Source organism: Felis catus, chromosome D4 (genome assembly GCF_018350175.1).
Source record: "Felis catus isolate Fca126 chromosome D4, F.catus_Fca126_mat1.0, whole genome shotgun sequence".
Lineage (NCBI taxonomy): Eukaryota > Metazoa > Chordata > Mammalia > Carnivora > Felidae > Felis > Felis catus.
In genome coordinates this window covers 81,994,485-82,014,176 of record NC_058380.1, presented here as the reverse complement: position 1 = coordinate 82,014,176, position 19,692 = coordinate 81,994,485, and the positions used below count along the sequence as shown (strand labels likewise).

The window sequence follows — 19,692 nt, the reverse complement described above, 5'->3', positions numbered from 1 at the left end:
GAACTCTTCCGGTCCTCCGCACCCGGTCCTCCGCACCCGGTCCTCCGCACCCGGTCCTCCGCACCCGGTCCTCCGCACCCGGTCCTCCGCGCGCTAAGTCTCTCTCCCGGGCCAGTGGCCCTCCGAGCCTTCCGATTGGTGGAGAGGACCATGGGACCTGGAAGTTGTTTTGTCCGGCGAGGGCTGCCCTTCCGGTTCCGTTGGGTCCCCCTTTGGCTCGGGTTCCCTGCCCCTCCCCCTTCCCGGAGCCCCGAGGGGCCGGAGCTCCTGGCGGTGCCGGATCCTGACGGTGGCCTTCTCCCGGGTCTGTAAGTGCGGAGGCGGCTGGAGCGCCGGGCAGGGGTACGGGGTCTCTCAAGAGGGAGCCCCCTTGGGGCCCTAGATTGGCTGGGACCTGCTCTGGGATGGGGTCGAGGAGCTGGCCTAGGCCCGGGGAAACTTAAGGAACCCTTGACCCGGCCCATGCTGTGCCCCGCCCCTTTCCCTTCCCCGCGCCTGGAGTGGGGAGCCTAACTATGCCCTAGGGACCTCTTCCTGGGACCCCAGCCCAGGGCCCAGCAGTTGGCTTGGACGCCTGACTCTGGCATCTTGTAAGAAGTGCCAGAGCTGAGGCGCTGGCAAGGCCTCAGTGCCAGCCCGCTAGACTCACTATGCATGCTGACCTAGGTTACACTTTTGCCGGGGTTTCCCCCAAATCGGCCACTGGCCACAGCACCTTTTCTATTACTGACTCTATGCCAGGCACAGGGGCTTCGTAAGATACCCTTCCGGTTTTCCAGGGTCAAGTTTGGGAGCCAGATACAAACAAATAATTACTCTTGCGATATATATATCAGTAGTATATGTGTGAACTGCTTAAGGGGCAGTTGCTAGGAAACCTGAAGAATGAAATTGACGTCTAAATGGGGAGGATAAAGTGGAGAAGAGCTTTTCAGGCAGAAGGAACAGTTTGCAGGGCTGTGAAGGAATGACTGAGGGTAAATTGTGTGTGAAGAGGAGGAAATAGGGGGCTCTTGTGCATAGGATGAGATAAGAGGCTGGGCAAGTAGGCTGAGGTCCAGATAGTGAAAGGTTTAACCCTAAAAGAGATGGGTAGTTTTTAAGGAGGTTTAAGCAGGAAACTTATACAGTCAGATTCTTCAGCTAATGTCTGGGTATTCTTATTGGAAATTCTTTTGAAGCAGTAATGGGATAAGCCTAGTGAAAGCTAATGAAGTCCTGAAATGGAGTTATGACAGTATAACTGGAAAGAAGGGAAGTATGCTGGAGTGAATGATGTGAAGACTCCGTAATAAATTGGATGTCGAGGGGTAAAGAGGTAGCAAAGCTGATTCCTAGGTTTTAGGCCTTTGGTATTTGGAGATTGTTGATGCCGTTATCAGCAACAAAACCATAATCAGTGTAGAGTGCAAATTTATTTTTTGGATATATTGAATTAAAGGTATAATAGAATAGCCACATAAAACTCTCCAGTAAAGAGTTGGAAATGAAAATCCGCAGCTCAACCCCAGTGTTGTAGCTAGAGGTAAAAGTTTGAGTTATTGGTATCAAAGTAGAAGCTGTGGTAATATTTGGCATCAGGAAGTAAGTAGTGAGAAAGATGGGAATATTTGGGGAGAATGGCTGCATTTATGAAGCAGAAAGAGGAATTGGTGGGACAGCAAAAACAGAGGTAGGGGATAATGTATAAAAGTGCAGGGTCCAAGAAGACCCAGAATCAAGAGAAAATTTTGAGGAAGGTGCATGGGACAATGCATGCAGAGCATTTGGGGAATGAGAAAAAAAAAAAAAAAGATTGTATTTTAGTTAGAGATCATTAGTGGGGCGCCTGACTGGCTCTGCCCATAGAGCATTTGGCTCTTGATCTTGGGGTCAAGAGTTCGAGCCCCAGGTTGGGCATAGAGATTACTTAATAAAAGAGAGAGATCGTTAGAGACCTTTTAAAAACCAATTTTAGTAGAGTGATGAGGTGGTGATATATAAAATAACGAGGACCTCAACTGGTTTGGTGTTAAATGAGAATGAGAAAAGACCACATGTGAAGGATTTCACAAAGAAAGTTGGCAGGCTTTATTTGTTTATTCACCTAACAAATGCTTATCAAGCACATTCCAGACACTGTTCTAAGCTCTTTAAAACATTAACCTAATTTTTAATTTCCCATAACAACCCTATGAAGTAATATTACTATTTGACAGTTGGGAAAACTGAAGCACAGAAGTGGTTAATTAACTTGCCCGGGATCACACAACTAGTAAAGTGGTTGAACAGGGTTTTGATCCTAGGAAATATGGCTTCAGAAACCATTGTTTAATCCACTGCACTAAGCAGTGACTGAATATGGGCTGACAGGAATGGGAAAAATTTAGGCAAAGATAGATTCATTGATAAAAAAAATTGAGAGGCTTGGAAGGAGATCCGAATTGAGCAGGTAAGTAATGGGCTTATGTTTGTATTATATATTTGATTTTTATTTCTCTTTTTCTGTCTTAGATCCTATTCAAGTCAGTGCCATTTTAGGTCAGTTTCTTTCACAATTAGGTCAATTTATGCCATACTTTCATTGATCACTTACTATGTAAAATTGGGTCTCCTCTTCAGCTTCGCACCCATGTCTAGCGAGGTAACGGATCTTCCCCATTATGTCATGTAGGATTCTCTGGCTAAACGTTTTAAGACCAGACCCATTTTCATCCCCTCTAATATTCCCTAGCTTATTGAGTGGCAACCTGCCAAATTAATCCAGTCATTCAAGTCTAATGTCTTGGAGTCATCTTAAGCTATCCTTTCTTGAACCCCACCTTGGTCAGCAGTCCATCAGTTCTTTGAAATATCTCTCAAATCTGTTTCCTCTCTGTATCCATATGATTGTTGTCAATGTTCAGGCCCTCATTATTTCTATCTCGATCTATTAGAGTAATAGCATACCACCTCCTTCATGTCCACTGTTCTCAGAGGTATTCTTCACTGATACTTTTGATTTGCTGGGTTTTAGACAGTGCAGGAGTTTAGGCATCATACATTTCGTATGATAGAATAGTGGCCTAGGGCAGGTACTTTTTGAGTAGCTTGAGGTAAAGTTAAGTTTGGTTAAGGTTGGCCATGAGGATGGGGATTTTGAGATTTTTTTAGAGAATGTAGGGGCGCCTGGGTGGCTCAGTGAGTTAAGCGTGTGACTCTTGATTTCGGCTCAGGTTATGATCTCACAAATCATGAGTTCAAGCCCTGCGTCTGGCTCCACGCTGACATTGCAGATCCTGTTTGGGATTCTCTCTTTCTCTCTTTCTCTCTCTCTGCCCCTCTCCTGCTAGCACACATATGCACCCTCTCTCGTTCTCAAAATAAATAAAGTTAAAAATTTTTTTTCCAAGGAAGATATATTTCTGTGTATATTACTTAAAAGTAAAAGTAAAAACAAAATAAAAGGTTGAGAATTTGGGAGAATGTAGTGCCATAAAAGTTACCCATAAGAAAAAGATTGAGGCTTACAGAGATAAAGGCTGTAATATAATGTAACCTTTTTGAAAATGAAGTATGGTGTTAATGAGAGACAAAGAAAAATTTCCACGTAGTTATGAGTGCTAAGTTGAAAGATAAGGGTACTTTCATGAGGTAGATGAGAAAAGAGACTGACCTACAGCTTGGGAGTTTAGTATATGGAATAGAAAAGTTTTCCTTGTAAGTCGTTATTAGAGGCATTTGAAATAAGAAACTTGGTTGGAGCGCCTGGGTGGCTCAGTCGGTTGAACCTCTGACTTCGACTTGGGTCGTGAGTTTGAGCCCTGCATCAGGCTTGCTGCTGTCAGTGCAGAGCCCCTTTCAGATATTCTGTCCACTTCTCTTTCTGCCCCTTCCCCACTCATGCTCGCTCTCTCTCTCAGTCAAAAAGAAATAAATATTTTTTTTAAAATGAAATAAGAAACTTGGATATTTTCTCATTGCCTATAGCACAGCAATAAACATTGTCCAACTTAGAATATCCATTGATCCTTTTTGGTTACTCCTGTTTGAACAGGAATTTTCAGATCAGTTGGCACATTTGTTATGGAGATAATTATGAAAGAATTGTATAAATATAACAAAGAGAAAGTGATCTTTTAAAAAAAATGTTTATTTTGAGAGAACGTGCACGTGCACGCAAGCGGGGGAAGGGGCAGAGAGGGAGAGAGAGACTGAGAATCCCAAGCAGGTCCCACACTGTGAGTGCATGGCCTGATGTGGGCCTTGAACCCACGAACTGTAGGATCATGACCTGAAATGAAATCAAGAGTTGGATGCTTAACCAACTGAGCCACGCAGGCGCCCCAGAAAAAGTGATCTTAAGTGAGAATACTCCTATTACATTGATGTTTGAGAAATAGGTCATTCAGAGCTTGCTAATAGAAACTGGGCAGTATGCAGATATAATTGCAATCACCTAGGCAATGGATGATAAGGGCCTGAACTGTGGCAATGCTGGAATAAAGAGAGAATTTGGAAGTCATTCTGTGAAAAGAATCAACAATGTGGTGACCAAGTCCCTCTTCTACCTGATAAGTTCTTTACTTTTAGTTACTAGAAGCTCTACTATAATCTAGAATTATGTGAGTGATTTTTATGAAATTTAGGAAAAACTACTACTATGCTTAGAAGTTAACTACAGTCCCTTTTATTTGCAAATGACATCAGACTTAGTATACAAATATAAATACATAAAAGATGGGAAAATAACATAACATAGGTGACAAACGAAGATAAAAAACAAGGCTGAGGGAATAAAATGCAATCAAGAATACGACTCGTACCCAAATGGTTTCCTATTAAAGTTCTCTAGAGTTGACACAAATTTGGCTTTACATTGTACTCTTTTGTTTTTTAACTTAAACCTTTTATTGAAGCATAACTGAATACACAAAAGTATGAAAATCATAACTGTACAGCTGAGTGGATATGAGAAAGGAAGTCTGAGCAGTTACCCAGTTAACATTATTCATAAAACTTCAGCTAGTCTTGTTTCATACATGGATTTTGGCATCATGTAGCTTGGGCCCAATTTCCAGCTCTAACACTTAATACTTTCCACCTCTCATAAGTTGAACAAGTTTCTTATATCCTCCAAGACTTCATATGCAAAATGGAGATGATAATAATACTTACCTCTTAGAGATTTTGAGGATTAGGTGGGTCAATTTAGGTAAAGCACTTAGCACTATACCTGGGACATAGCAAGGATTCAATAAAGATTAGCTACTATTTCTCATGTTGTTAAGCCAGTTTATAAGAAACACAGTTATTCCTTTCTATTTTGACATTTTTCAAAATGAAAAAAAATGTATGTATATACATATGTGTATATATATACACACACATATATATACACACATATATATGTATATATATGTGTGTATATATATATATATTTAAAATTTGGTTTTACATTGTCAAAGCCATTTTGGAAACAAACCCAAGAAAAAGTTTCCCCAGGACACTCAAAAGCGGAAAAGATGATAATGAAGAGCATCTCTACCATAGTACAATAATGATTTCATAGGGAGCATTAAAGAGTTAATTATTGTGCTGGTCTTGTTGAATGAGCTGTATAAAAAGTAACAGTTGTGGGACACCTGGGTGGCTCAGTCCAGTGGCAGGCATGGGACTTCGGCTCAGGTCATGATCTTGTGGTTTGTGAGTTCGATCCCCACGTCGGGCTCTGTGCTGGCAGCTCAGAGCCTGGAGCCTGCTTCAGATTCTGTGTCTCCCTCTCTCTCTGCCCCTCCCCCATTCCCTCTCTCTCTCTCTCTCTCTCTCTCTCTCTCTAAAATAAATAAGCATTTAAGAAAAATTTTTAAAAAAATTTTTTTTTCAACGTTTATTTATTTGTGGGACAGAGAGAGACAGAGCATGAACGGGGGAGGGGCAGAGAGAGAGGGAGACACAGAATCAGAAGCAAGCTCCAGGCTCCAAGCCATCAGCCCAGAGCCCGACGCGGGGCTCGAACTCACGGACCGCGAGATCGTGACCTGGCTGAAGTCGGACGCTTAACCGACTGCGCCACCCAGGCGCCCCAAGAAAAATTTTTAATAAAAATATTAAAAAAAACAAGTAACAGTTGGTCCTTGCCCTCAAATAACTAAAATTGTATTGAAAAGAGAAACTAGTAACAGCAATTGATTAAGGGATAAACTACGTGGCCCAGAAATAAGAGTGTATCAAAGACAGCCAATAGAGTGCACTGACACATATTAGGGAAAACTTAAAGTAAACAGAACAATTTTCCTCATATTCTGAGACTAGAGCAGAGCAATCAAAGCCAGCACTTTCTTTGGGTAACTGTTGGGCTGCTCTCGCTGTTAAGTTTCTTGAGGCTGATTGATAGGAAGTACTCCAGCTCCTCATCTTTGGAGCTTCAAGGAACAGTTATTTCTGAGGATAGTTGTCTCAAACACTGTGTGTATTGTCGTCCTATAGATGGAAGCAATTAATGATCATTTTTGGGTATGTGTAGAAAAATACTGACCTGAGGGTGACTAAGGAGAAGCTAAACTCTAAGAAAGAATGCCCCTTTTGTTTGGCCACTTGAAACAACAGTCATTTTTATAACTTCTGGTTATAAATTGGGGCATTCACTGTTTCCAGAATGACTGAATTAGGAAACTGTGATTGCTAAAACTAACCAGTGATAATACAGTTTTGCTGCTTTCTTTTTTGATATGTTTCTTGTATCTCCTAGATTTTTTCCTTTTTGATATTCACCATCTTTTCTCTGATGCTGCATTTGCTTCTCTGCCTCCTTCCTCTCTCATTTTTATTGTAATTATTCATACCTGTACATTCAGAATGCCATACAAAGGAAAAGTTCATTTATGTCTGTATATGTTTGTTAATATACCTGTGCCATACCAGTTTCCCCCCCCCTACATTTTACCTCTTTCAGTGATAGTTTCATTCAGTTGAACTCTTAAGTTTGAAACCTTTATACATCCCTTTTTTTTTTTTTTTCATTCTCTGGATCTAGTCATTTACCAAGTTCCTCAAAATATCTTTTACTATTTTTCTTTACCCCTTATTCCCACTTTCATTCCTTTCTAGGCTTTCGTGGCCTCAGAGCCGTAATGCTTTCACAGACTGAGCTGATCTTCCTAACAGCAATTCTTCCTTCTTTCTGCTGTCAGATCCTGTAGGTTCAACAAATACCAACTGAGCACCTACTATATGTTTAGTACAATATTTAGGTGATGGGAATACACACCAGTTTGAACAGAAGAGGTTCTGGCCAGTAATGTGGCTGCAATAAGTAGAATTTAAAGCAAAAGGAAAAAGTATTTTGCCCTAGAAGATGCAGGTTCCCAGCATCAGACTCATTGAGTGGGGTGGAGATGTTTCCCTCTAATGCCATGAAGCTTGCAGTTGGAGGGGAAGGAACGGGTACTGTATTTAATAAAGTATTTTGAGTGTTAACGTTGGAAGTGCTATGCGATAGGTCCAGTAAAGACAACTGTTTTAGTGTAAGAGGTTAGGTATGGGCCTCAAGAAATAAAGGAGTCATAGGGTGCCTGGCTGGCTGTCTCAATTGGTAGAGTGTCGGACTCTCGCTCTCAGGGTCATGAGTTTGAGCCCCATGTTGGGTGTAGAGATTAGAAGGAAGGAAGGAAGGAAGGAAGGAAGGAAGGAAGGAAGGAAGGAAGGAAGGAAGGAAGGAAGAAGAGTCCGTATTAGAGTAGTGCTCTAGACTAAAGAGAGAACTGCAACTGTGCTAAGAGCTGGAGTCAATAGAGTGCTGTCATGCACTATGAGTTTGTATGCAGTATGAATAAGATCTGGACTCTGCTTCAGGAGCTGATGTTCTATGAGCCTTGCTTAGTCACTGTTGTAGAAGATAAGATTGTAAAGATTGGGCTTCAGGATCCAGATGTGGCCAAGCACAGCTGGTTGTCTCATGTGATTCTCCACTACAGAGTTGATGAATGCACAAAATTCAAGGTAAATTTATTGATGCACTGAGATTATTTCTCAAGAGCAGAGCTGATATACCTGATGTCACAGAAGACTGCTGCATAAACAGGCTGCCAGTTTACTTTTTTTTATAATGACTGGGGGACTGGAATTATCCTGTTGGCGTGGCTAATTCATTCTTCCCTGTAGAGAGACACATGGGAAGCCAAATTACCAGAAAATCATTTAGGGAGTATGGAATCAAAACATAGTGACTTTCTCCAAGGGAATTGCTACGTAGAGGGACAGAAAGGCAGAGAGTTTGGCAAAGACACCTTCTCCATGGTTGAATGCATTACACCAATGTTTACCTTAATTATTATGAGGTTTACTTCATCATTTTATACTCAAAGGTTAGTCTTCATCCAGGAGACAATGGGAAGTCACAGAAGGATTTTAGGCGGGGGTTAGATATAATCAGAGCCAACATTTTTGAAAGCTGACATGTGGTATAGAAGCTGGATTAGAAGGTACAGAAGCTGGAGCCCAAGGAACATTTATGATCCTATTCTAACAGTCCAGTTGATGAGTAATGATAGATAAAGAGGGATAAAGAAGAAGGAACAAAATCTCTAAGCTATTCATTTGATCGACTTTATTCCTACTCAGATTCCCACCAAGTGGCTCATCTGGTTTTTCTATATCAAATATTTTATTTACTTTCTATATCAAGAAATGTTTGAGAGTTATATTTGTCCAAAATGCACAGGATAAAGACCTGTGCCTTTGATACTGTGTAAACATTGTCCCTTTAAGTTTGTGACTTTCAGTTTATTGCAGAAATGCTTGTATGGATAAATTCCCATCAGTTTAAGTAGAACAGGATTTAGCAAGGAATGGGGCAAGCAATGTCACTGCAGTTCTTTAAAATAGAAAGCAAAGAGGGGCGCCTGGGTGGTTCAGTTGGTTAAGCATCTGACTCTTGATTTTGGCTCAGGTCATAATCTCATGGTTTGTGAATTCAAGCCTCACGTTGGACTCTGTGCTGGCAACACAGAGCCTGCTTGGGATCTCTCTCTTCCTCTTTGTCCGCTCCTCCCCTACTTGTGCTCTCACCATCTCTTTCTCAAAATAAATAAATAGAACTTAAAAAAAAAAGACATTATTTTAAAAAATAGAAAGCAAAGGAAAACATTTTGTCTTTGAAGAAGCAGGATTTCACAGTCTCATGCAAAAGAAAAGTTACTTTGTTATTACTTGCTGGGATGTTTTCAGTTTGTTTTTGACACCTGATAAAATTCTGATTTGAGAAGCAAGAATATGCTCTTGGAGTAACTCAAACACTGTTCTTGTATTAAGTATCTTAAAAAGTTGAATGGATGCCAAGCCATGTACACTAATACAAGTCCACTCCTTAGGTGCAATTGACACTTGATGTTGGTAAGGACTAATTTTTAACAGCCTTTGAAAGCTGTTACACTAGCTTCCTCTTTCAAGGAAAGTATCATTTGGATACATACAAAGAGATATGACAACACAAATTTGGTTTTGGAAGGAAAAATCCAGGTTTCTTAATTGTTTGAATTTTCTTAAATTCATCCTTTTTACATTTCTGTTCTTTAGGTCTGCCAAAATGTCTGAAAGATCAGATCTCCTTCACTTCAAGTTTGAAAATTATGGAGATTCAATGTTACAAAAAATGAACAAATTAAGAGAAGAGAATAAATTTTGTGATGTTACAGTTCTCATAGATGATATTGAGGTACAGGGGCATAAAATTGTGTTTGCTGCAGGTTCCCCCTTCTTAAGAGACCAGTTTTTACTGAATGATTCCAGAGAGGTGAAAATCTCCATATTGCAGAGTTCCGAAGTGGGGAGACAATTGCTCTTATCCTGTTATAGTGGTGTGCTGGAATTCCCTGAAATGGAACTGGTCAATTACTTGACTGCTGCAAGTTTTCTTCAGATGAGCCACATTGTAGAACGATGCACACAGGCCTTGTGGAAGTTTATAAAGCCAAAACAACCAATGGATAGTAAAGAGGGATGTGAACCACAGAGTGCTTCTCCCCAGTCAAAAGAACAGCAGGGAGATGCCAGAGGCTCCCCAAAACAGGATTCACCTTGTATTCATCCATCTGAAGACAGTATGGATATGGAGGACAGTGATATTCAGATTGTTAAGGTAGAATCTATTGGGGATGTATCTGAGGTTAGAAGTAAAAAAGATCAGAACCAGTTTATTTCTTCTGAACCCACTGCTTTACATTCATCAGAGCCCCAGCATTCCCTGATAAATTCAACTGTGGAAAACAGAGTAAGTGAAATAGAACAAAACCATCTCCACAATTATGCCCTCTCTTACGCAGGCAGTGATAATATCATCATGGCCTCAAAAGATGTCTTTGGGCCTAATATTCGAGGTGTAGACAAAGGCCTACAGTGGCATCACCAGTGCCCAAAGTGTACCAGGGTGTTTCGTCACCTGGAGAACTACGCCAACCATTTAAAAATGCACAAACTCTTTATGTGTCTACTCTGCGGCAAGACTTTTACTCAGAAAGGCAACCTTCATCGACACATGCGTGTGCATGCCGGCATTAAACCTTTCCAGTGTAAGATCTGTGGGAAAACCTTTTCTCAGAAGTGTTCCTTACAGGATCATCTTAACCTTCACAGTGGAGATAAGCCCCATAAGTGTAACTATTGTGACATGGTTTTTGCACATAAGCCAGTTTTGAGGAAACATCTTAAACAGCTGCATGGCAAAAACAGTTTTGATAATGCCAATGAAAGAAATGTGCAAGACCTCACAGTGGATTTTGATTCTTTTGCATGTACAACAGTCTCAGACTCTAAAGGGTGTCAGCCACAGCCTGATGCAACACAGGTCCTGGATGCAGGTAAACTGGCCCAAGCTGTCTTGAACTTAAGAAACGATAGTACTTGTGTGAATTGAGTAGGGGCTTTATGCTCACAACTTAGAACTGACTGAAAACGTGGCAATAGTCTTGAACCTTTTTAGGAGTGATTTTGCTAGTTTGACTTCTCCAAAGCCTCTGTGCAGGTTGTAGGGGTGAGTCAAAGCACTAACAGACCAGGCAACTTACCACTTGGAGTGGTCTTGCCTTCCTTTTGCCCTCTCCCATTTCGTGTTTTGAATTATTTATCCTGTGATGTCTGTTTTACTTTTCCAAGGAGTATTCCGTTTGTCTACCTAACATTGACCTTTGTTTTAGACCGACACCATTTTAGGCTTTTCACTGGGCACATCCTGAGGGTACCAGTGAGTTAACAACATCACCTATGGTCCACTAATAGATGCTGTGCTAAGAGAAGTGAATAGTATTTTTCTTTGGCAGAAAACAGGCTGAGATAGAAGAGGATATTGCTCTTGGCCTGAATATGTGATAAAACTTCTGGCTGCCTATTGTTAATTGCCTATTGATAATAATCTGCCTCCTACCATTTGTACTTGTCTTGGAGCTGGCTATGAAGTATTTTGGGTTGTTCTGTGCTCTTTTCAACAGTATTATAGCCCAACTTCATGTCACTGTGTTGTTCACATAGACCAGAGTACAATGTTTTCGGCAACACCTACAGACAAATAGTTAGCATGAGAAGCATAATTAACAAAGGATAGAAGTACAATTTACAATAGCACTTACATGGGAGGTCTTCCCGAAAAGAAGCCAAATGCTTATAATTAATGTGTATCGTACTTGTTGATGCTTTTCAAATCAGGATTGCCCCAGGCACACTGAAAATGTGCTAAAGTATAATGGTCTCTCTCAAAAGAGGCTATTTGGGAGTCAGTCTCTGGATTGTTTTAGAGGTTAGCCTTCCGAAAGGTGAGTTTGGCCTTCAGAGTTTTGTCTGTTGTACTGTAATAATCTCTGTATCCTCATTTCTTCATGTACACTAGTTTCTAAGATGGATGAAAAAAGTGGATCACAGAAGGAGCAATTGGGTTTTTGCATTCAGATAGTCCTAAAAAGGTACATAGTCCCACCTTACCATGTTTGATAGATCACTAATGCAGAATTGATCTTCCAATATGGAAAGACACAATTGTTTTTCCTAAAGCACATGTTATAGTTCAGAAAGAAAATTTTGAGTCTTAGTAGTTTTTGACTCATGAATTAGATTTAGGTAATAGGAGTCTTAGGGTCCCTTAGAGAATCTTTAAGCGATCATATACTCCACCTCTTTTATTTAAGCTGGGGTATCCAAAGCCCAAAGAGGTGGCCTGGCCAAGGTTGGCCAAAGTAGAGATGTGACTAAAAATATGAGCTAATCTCTCCTTATTTCTCACTATCTCTTAGCTTAAAAAGATTTAGTACATGATCAAGGGTATTATTATCAGCAAAAAGCTCCTAGTTTGTGCTTCACTTTTTGGAATCCCTGTTGGCTTTTTGAGACAGCCCAGGTTTTACAAACAAAACATCACAGGAAGGATGTATTTTTGTTAATTATTTTTTTGGTTAGAATGAATATTACATTCTGCTCAAGCAAGTGATTGATTTGCTAGATGGTGGTCAGGGAGAAAAAAGACAAGTAAGAATAATGTGAGAAGGAAACAAATGTGAATCTGATTTTGTCTGGAAGCAGTGTTTATTTAGTTTCCATTGGGCTTTTGTTTTTACTTTTGAGCTATGAGAATGCATGTACAGATAAACCAAAACTTGAGTTTAACTTGAATAGTCACAGGGAATTCTTCGAGCTGTTATAATTTGATGCATTTACATGTGAATCTGATTTGAGGTATAATTTCTACCTTTTGTTAAAATCCTTAAAATGAGAATAAAATTGAGTGATAAGACTAATAGGTATCTTATGCCCAAAGTCACTCATTTTATGGTTTAATGATGCTACCTAGCATTCTGATTTTTATATGATCCAGCCAAAGAGTACCAGTTCTATGCAACAGTGAGACATTAATGTTACCAGTGTTTCTCTGAACATCATTTCATCATAGGGGAGTAGGAAGTTGGAGTGCTTCCTTCACTTAACATTCATGTCCTGTTTTTGTTACTGGTTTGAAGACTAAAAGACATGAGTTCAATATGATTGGTCTCTTTGGTTGGAGACTATTTCTGGGTTCATTGAGTCATTTGAGAAACATTTATTGGGTACCTTTGTTGCCAGGCACTATGCTAGATACTGAGGATATTGAAGGTAAGATTGCTAAGGTCCCTGCCCTCACAGAGCTTATGGTCTCATGTGGTCTCATATGGTCTCATGTGGTCTCAGAGAAGGTGATTTTATACTGGGAATAATAAAGAAAATGCCTTGCTTTCTTTGATCACTTAAAATCAGCATCTTGATGGGGTTTTTTAATCAGTAAAACTGGTTCTCACCTTTTGCAACTGCAAACCACTGAAGTGATTTACAGTCTCCTCCATTTCTTGGCTGGAGAGGTGTTTTGTTTCTGTGAGACATTTTCTTAATTTTGGTGGGACTTGACTTTTCTCCTTCTTTATACATGTTTCTTAGATTGTATTTCAAAGTGGTCAAGTTACTGATATCAAATACATTTTATAAGGGAAGATGACTTTCAAAACTAGTCATATTCTTATAGAGAAGAAAGGTTTTCTAAAACCTTAGTCATTCTGCATTTGTATTTTATGGATCCCCAAGATAATTAAAAAGGACTCTCTTTACCATAACTTGGTTTTTAAAAAATTACCATGTCACCATTATTTATTTATTTAATTTTAAAGACAAACTCCAAACTGAAGTGGCTCTGAAGTAAATCAGATGTGGTTTTGTTTTAGTTTCTTTATTAGAAGATCTATAAATGGTGACCAGAGTCACCACTTCTAAAAGATTGTCCTAAACAAACAAACCAGAATATTTTATTTCAGCTGGTGAATAGCTGTTCTAAGTCTGTTGTATGTTAGACATACTATGAACTACCTCTTCACTTATTATGGGGAAGTTTCCTTAATAAAAGTGTGACAATTAAATCTGTGGTGTCAGTGGTTTCTTTTTTCTGTCCCTCCTGCTTTCCTTTTCAGTTGCCTGAATTTGAAAAAGAAATGCTTCCTTCACTCCTATTGTTTATTAATCAAGCACGCTGAGCTTGGCCTCGGAAGCAAATCTGGTTAACCAGAAATTGTTAGTTGGGTCAGTTACTTCCAGGAGAACCTGTTGACTGAAGGGTAGAGCTGCTGCTTTTCAGAATTGGTTCAGACATAACTTCATTTGGCAAACACCTGATGCCTACTCAGTGCCAGATTTAGGGAATGCGGAGATCATAAATCACTGTCCTAAATACCTCCGATCAGATGGGTCACAGATTTCATTACAGGTATGATAATTGCAGTAATGAAGGCGGCCAAAGGGTTTACAGGCTCCCAACGGGGAGCCAACTAATTCAAGGGCAGTTCAGGATGGCTTCAGGGATGACGTGATTTATGAACAAGACTTTGAAGGATGATAGGGAGGAGGATGGATAGGGCACGTGGGAGGAAGCAGCCCCAAGAGTTAAGATACAGGGCCTGGGTTCGACCAGAACTGGTGGGTGGGGAACGGGGACACGCGAAGGATTGGTAAAGTGAGATCCAGAGGTGGGAGTCAGATCCTGATGGTCATTAGCTAGGCAATCTCGAATGTTGATCCCCATGGCAGTCTCCTCTCCTCTCCTCTGCCACCTTTGAAATTGTAGAAGGCCGAGTGAGGAAAACCCGGCCCGGCCCGTAACAGCCCATGAGGGCCTCCCAGCGGTTCCGGCGCAGGGTATTCCGAATAGGTGCGCTGTACCCCAGTTCACAACCCGTCTGCGTGCGATACGGACGTTGGGGAGAACTCACGAAGGGGAACGGCTCGCGTGCCGAAACTGGGGCAGGAGAGATGGGATTTGCCGGAATTCGGGTGCCTCTCTGTCATTCCAGGAGCGGGGGGAGTGAGGAAGGGAGACTGTCTCAGGATGTCCTTCCGGGACGCCAGCCCACCCCAGTGAGGAGCGGAGCTAGTTGACACCGGATGTGTTTCCTCCCAGGCTAAGTCCACCTTCCGGCCTAGGCCGCCGCTGCTGCGGAAAGCTGCTTTCTGGCTCTCTGAGTCGGTGAGTTAGCGCGATCGGGACGGGCCGGTGGGGAAGCCTGAAGAGGGCGAGGTGGAGGAGGAAGGCCCCTAAGCGCGGGCGGGGAGGTTGGACTGGTGCTACAACCCTTTGGGCGACAGGGCCTACGGTCTTGGCGGGCTTAGCTCGGGAAGAACCCGTGTGTGGCGAGCTGCAGGATCTTCCAGGCCAGCTGGGGTCCGGGTCGGTTCAACAGATGTTCCCTCAGCAGCGCCTGTTCTGTGCCGGCCCCTGCGTTCGCTGCGGGAACTCAGATGAACCAGGCACCTTTTCGTGGTGCTTTTCGGAGGAACTGACTGTTGGGGAGACCGAAGGAGGAGTCAACAGCGGTCTTAAGTGATTTGGGGGCTTAAAGGAGCCACATCACTACCTGAAAAGAGGACCTGGAAGCGCAAACATAACATGTGCAAAAGTGTATTCGGGTCTTCTTGTCTGGGCAGTGGTGAAAATCTCAATATGGAAGGAGCTCAGATGAAAAATCGAGAAAAGATAACGCCTTAAAGATGGTTAGGACCAAATCGTGAATGATCTTCTATCTGCTAAAAAGAGTAGGCTGTTCTGGAGGTAGAGGAGAACAATGGAGAATTTAAAGTAGAAGAGAGTAAAAAAAAAAAAAAAAAAAAATTTAAAAGATGTTAGTTTTGGTGGCACTGAAAGACCTTGCAGTGGTCCCCCCGGGGAACAGAATGAGGACCTGCAGTACTGACGGGGAATAGGAAGCTTGGAGATTACATTAAGGTTCCTAATGTGGGAGACTATGTTAAGTCCTCTTACTCGTAGGTATTAACAGTGTCCTGGACCACAATATAGATAAAATTTAGTCAAGAAGAAAAACAGAAACTGTTAAGTACAACTCTGTATAATAAGTACTGTAACAAAAATATGAAAAGTGTGTTAAGAGATCATAGAGAAATGCGTTCTAATTTTCTGGGTTGTGAGACGGTGGCATAGGTTTCGCTCTTTGTACTCAGATTAGAATTTGAGTCTTCTTTTACCCAATTCAGGTTTGGGATTTGTGTTTGTTTTTACCATCACAGTGTAGGAAAGCATTTCCTATCTTTACATCAATGTTTGTGTTTTATTTTGCTTAGATTGTGACCATGGCTGCTGAATCCGATGTCCTGCATTTCCAGTTTGAACAGCAAGGAGATGTAGTGTTGCAGAAAATGAATCTCTTGAGACAGCAGAATTTATTTTGTGATGTGTCAATTTATATTAATGACACCGAGTTCCAGGGGCACAAGGTGATTTTAGCTGCTTGCTCCACTTTCATGAGAGATCAGTTTTTACTTACGCAGTCAAAACATGTCAGAATCACCATCTTGCAGAGTGCAGAAGTTGGCAGAAAACTGTTGCTGTCTTGCTATACGGGAGCACTTGAAGTTAAAAGGAAAGAGCTTTTGAAATATTTGACTGCTGCTAGTTACCTGCAGATGGTTCACATTGTGGAAAAGTGCACAGAAGCTTTGTCAAAGTATCTGGAAATTGATCTTTCTATGAAAAATAACAATCAGCATACCGACCTGTGTCAGTCCTCTGATCCAGATGTTAAAAATGAAGAAGAAAATTCAGATAAAGACTGTGAGATAATTGAAATTTCAGAAGACAGTCCCATAAACGTAGATCTTCACGTAAAAGAAGAAGAAAGCAATGTTTTACAGTCTACAGCAGAGTTGACATCAGAGAGGAAGGAAATGAAGTCACCAGAGCTGTCTTCAGTAGATATTGGTTTTAAAGATAACGAAATTTGTATCCTCCATGTGGAATCTATCAGTACTGCCGGTGTAGAAAATGAGCAGTTTTCACAGCCTTGTACCTCTTCAAAAGCAACCATGTATTTCTCTGAAACACAGCATTCACTGATCAATTCTACAGTTGAGAGCAGAGTGGCAGAAGTTCCTGGGAATCAAGATCAGAGCGTATTCTGTGAGAATACTGAAGGAAGTCATGGTACAGTGAATGAGATTCAGAACCTGGAGGATGCTTATTCACTGAGGCACCAGTGCCCCAGGTGTCCCCGAGGATTTCTTCACGTTGAAAACTATCTGCGCCACCTTAAGATGCATAAACTGTTCTTGTGCTTACAGTGCGGGAAAACATTTACACAGAAGAAAAATCTCAACCGGCACATTCGAGGGCACATGGGCATACGGCCCTTTCAGTGCACTGTGTGCTTGAAGACCTTTACTGCCAAAAGCACACTTCAGGACCACTTGAACATACACAGTGGAGATCGCCCATACAAATGCCACTGTTGTGACATGGATTTCAAGCACAAATCTGCCCTCAAAAAGCACTTAACCTCTGTCCATGGCAGAAGTAGTAGTGAAAAACTACCCAGGCATGATCTCAAAAGGCAAAATCTACTATAATTAGAACCACACCTTGCTATGTAAGCCTTGTATCGTTCTGTTAGGCAAGTTTTTCTATAGAAATGCAGCAGTATAGTTATACTGCATTCCCCTCCTCCCCCATCTTTGGGTCTTAATTTTGGTCTGCCTACACGTGTTATTCTTTCTGAACTTCTACGAACAGTTCCAAAGTGTGGGAGACATGATAAAGCTAATGGGATGCTGTCTTATCTCATGTATTATATGTAAGTCCCAGTGGTATAACTAGAGAAATAATGTTCCTGTCTTAAATATTCTTGATTCCAGTGACAGAGGATCCAGCAGTATTTCTAGGTTCTAATTTTGAGTCTCTAGATAAATGATATAAATGTAAAATCCCAACCATATAATAATTTTTAGGAATTAGGATAACAGGAAGAGAAAATAACTTAAAAAAAAAACGCTATGATCCATTATTAGTTCTTTGTAGAACTAGTGAAATATAGATATATATATATATACACACATATACCTATATGTGTGTGTGTATCTATATATATATATTTACAAACTACTGTTGGATTCTTAACTAAGTACCAAGGTACTTGTTTTAAACTGTAAGGGAACACACTTCAAATTCACTTGGGAGTAGCGGAATTTCCTTGTATGTGGGCTAATCTTAAAATGATGTTTCCATGACTTGTTAGTATACATAATTTAGAAGTGATTAATTGGGCCCAGGTTTCTCAATTTTATTTAACAGAGTTGTATTTAGTAATTTTATGACCAGTGAAATTATACCATTGGCATGAAACTCTGAAAAATTTCTTTTAGAAATTCCAATTTTGGGGTACCTGGGTGGCTTAGTCAGTTAAACATCTGACTTCAACCCAGGCCATGATCTCATAGTTTGTGAGTTCAAGCCCCACTTTGGGCTCTGTGCTGACAGCTTGGGGCCTGGCCCCTGCTTCAGATTCTGTGTCTCCCTCTCTCTGTTCCTCCCCCAGGTGTGCTCGGTCTCTCTCTAAAAAATAAACATTAAAGAAAAAAATCCCAACTTACCAAAGATATTCTTTCTATTCTTCTTTCTTTCCTTTTTAAAATTTATTTTATATTCTAGTTAACATGTCGTAAAACTGACTTTTGTTTTTGGTCTACATTTCCATGAATTTTAATTCATGTAAATTTGTGCAACCACCACTGCAATCAGGATACAGAACATTCCATCATCCCTAAAAACTCCCTTATGATGCCCCTTTGTAGTCGACTCCTCCACCTGTGTCTAAATCCTGGCAATAGTTCTCCATTGTGTAATTTTGCTTTTTGTGGATTGTCAGAATGGAATCTTCTGGTGTTCCCTTGTGAGATGATTTTTTCACCAAACAGAATGACTTTGAGAGTCATCCACTTTGTGTGTATTTTAATAATTCATTCCGTTTTTACTTTATTTTTTTTTTTAAACTTATTTTTCATGTTTATTTATTTTGAGAGAGAGAACACGAGCAGGGGAGGGGCAGAGAGAGAGAGAGAGAGAGAGAGAGAGAGAGAGAGAGAGAATCCAAAGAAGGCTCCTCACTGTCAGTGCAGAGCCTGACACGGGGCTCAATCCCACAAACTGCGAGATCATGACCTGAGCCGAAATCAAGAGCCGGGCAGTCAACCAACTGAGCCACCCAGGCACCCTTCCCTTTTTCACTTTAAGTTGGCCATATATATTATGTTGTTGTCACTAGATGAATAGTTTAAATATGGCTAGCTATTAGTGTTCTCTTAATTATTAATAACTTCATGTATATTAATGCATTTTTCATTTACCACAAGTTGACAAAAATCCTAACCATCCCTAGAGTTTCTGTATTTCCAGAAATGAGCCAAAAGCAAAACCATGACTGTATGATTATTTTAGTGAAAGTAATATTTTTTATTGTGTTATGAGCCATTGCTCTCTACTCTCCCTGTGTACAAATAACACGAGACTTTTAATTGTCATAACAAAGATTAAAATCTATTGCAGGGAAAATCATACTCTCTAAAATGCAGGAACTACCTTTAGTAAAGAAGCCTGACTGGATACATCTTACTTTCAAAATGTTCTATTCCTCCTGTACTCACCTCAACTTTATGTAGAATTTCTGCTATCTCTAGGTTCTGTTGAAGCCCTTCCACATTTGAAAATGTAATATACTTTGTACCATTTATAAGAATTTTGTGATTGATCACATGTTGATTGTTACAAATGTTAAATATCCTTTTTTGTGATATTTTTGGGAAAAATATATTCTCCACAGAATTTAACTCTGGGAGAGACTTTAAAGAGTCCAGCTCTCATCTTTGATAGAAAACCAACTTCATATCCCTTCCCCC

At 40.6% G+C, this 19,692-nt stretch overlaps 2 protein-coding genes across 7 annotated transcripts; both read left to right on the top strand.

Annotated features, from left to right (window-relative positions):
- Nucleotides 1-182: 182 nt before the first annotated feature.
- ZBTB26 (zinc finger and BTB domain containing 26) lies at nt 183-13,880 on the top strand. Of its 4 annotated transcripts, none has more exons than XM_003995854.5 (2): nt 183-308; nt 9,535-13,880. In XM_003995854.5, exon 2 carries the CDS (start codon nt 9,545-9,547, stop codon nt 10,868-10,870), a length of 1,326 nt encoding a protein of 441 aa, XP_003995903.1. In that variant the 5' UTR covers nt 183-308; nt 9,535-9,544; the 3' UTR covers nt 10,871-13,880. The 4 variants fall into 4 exon arrangements, with proteins under 4 accessions (XP_003995903.1, XP_019671170.1, XP_019671172.1 ...); XM_019815611.2 differs by having other exon boundaries at nt 208-304; XM_019815613.2 differs by having other exon boundaries at nt 245-342.
- ZBTB6 (zinc finger and BTB domain containing 6) lies at nt 200-18,275 on the top strand. 3 transcript variants are annotated; one of them, XM_003995853.6, is made up of 3 exons: nt 200-308; nt 14,808-14,980; nt 16,090-18,275. In XM_003995853.6, exon 3 carries the CDS (start codon nt 16,099-16,101, stop codon nt 17,368-17,370), a length of 1,272 nt encoding a protein of 423 aa, XP_003995902.1. In that variant the 5' UTR covers nt 200-308; nt 14,808-14,980; nt 16,090-16,098; the 3' UTR covers nt 17,371-18,275. The 3 variants fall into 3 exon arrangements, with proteins under 3 accessions (XP_003995902.1, XP_019671175.1, XP_044899459.1); XM_019815616.3 differs by lacking the exon at nt 14,808-14,980 and having other exon boundaries at nt 233-308; XM_045043524.1 differs by lacking the exons at nt 200-308; nt 14,808-14,980 and adding an exon at nt 15,025-15,504.
- The last annotated feature ends 1,417 nt before the right edge of the window (nt 18,276-19,692 follow it).

Excerpts from the sequence above, each read along its gene's own strand:
- ZBTB26 (XM_003995854.5), top strand. The coding sequence starts at position 9,545 with ATGTCTGAAAGATCAGATCTCCTTCACTTCAAGTTTGAAAATTATGGA.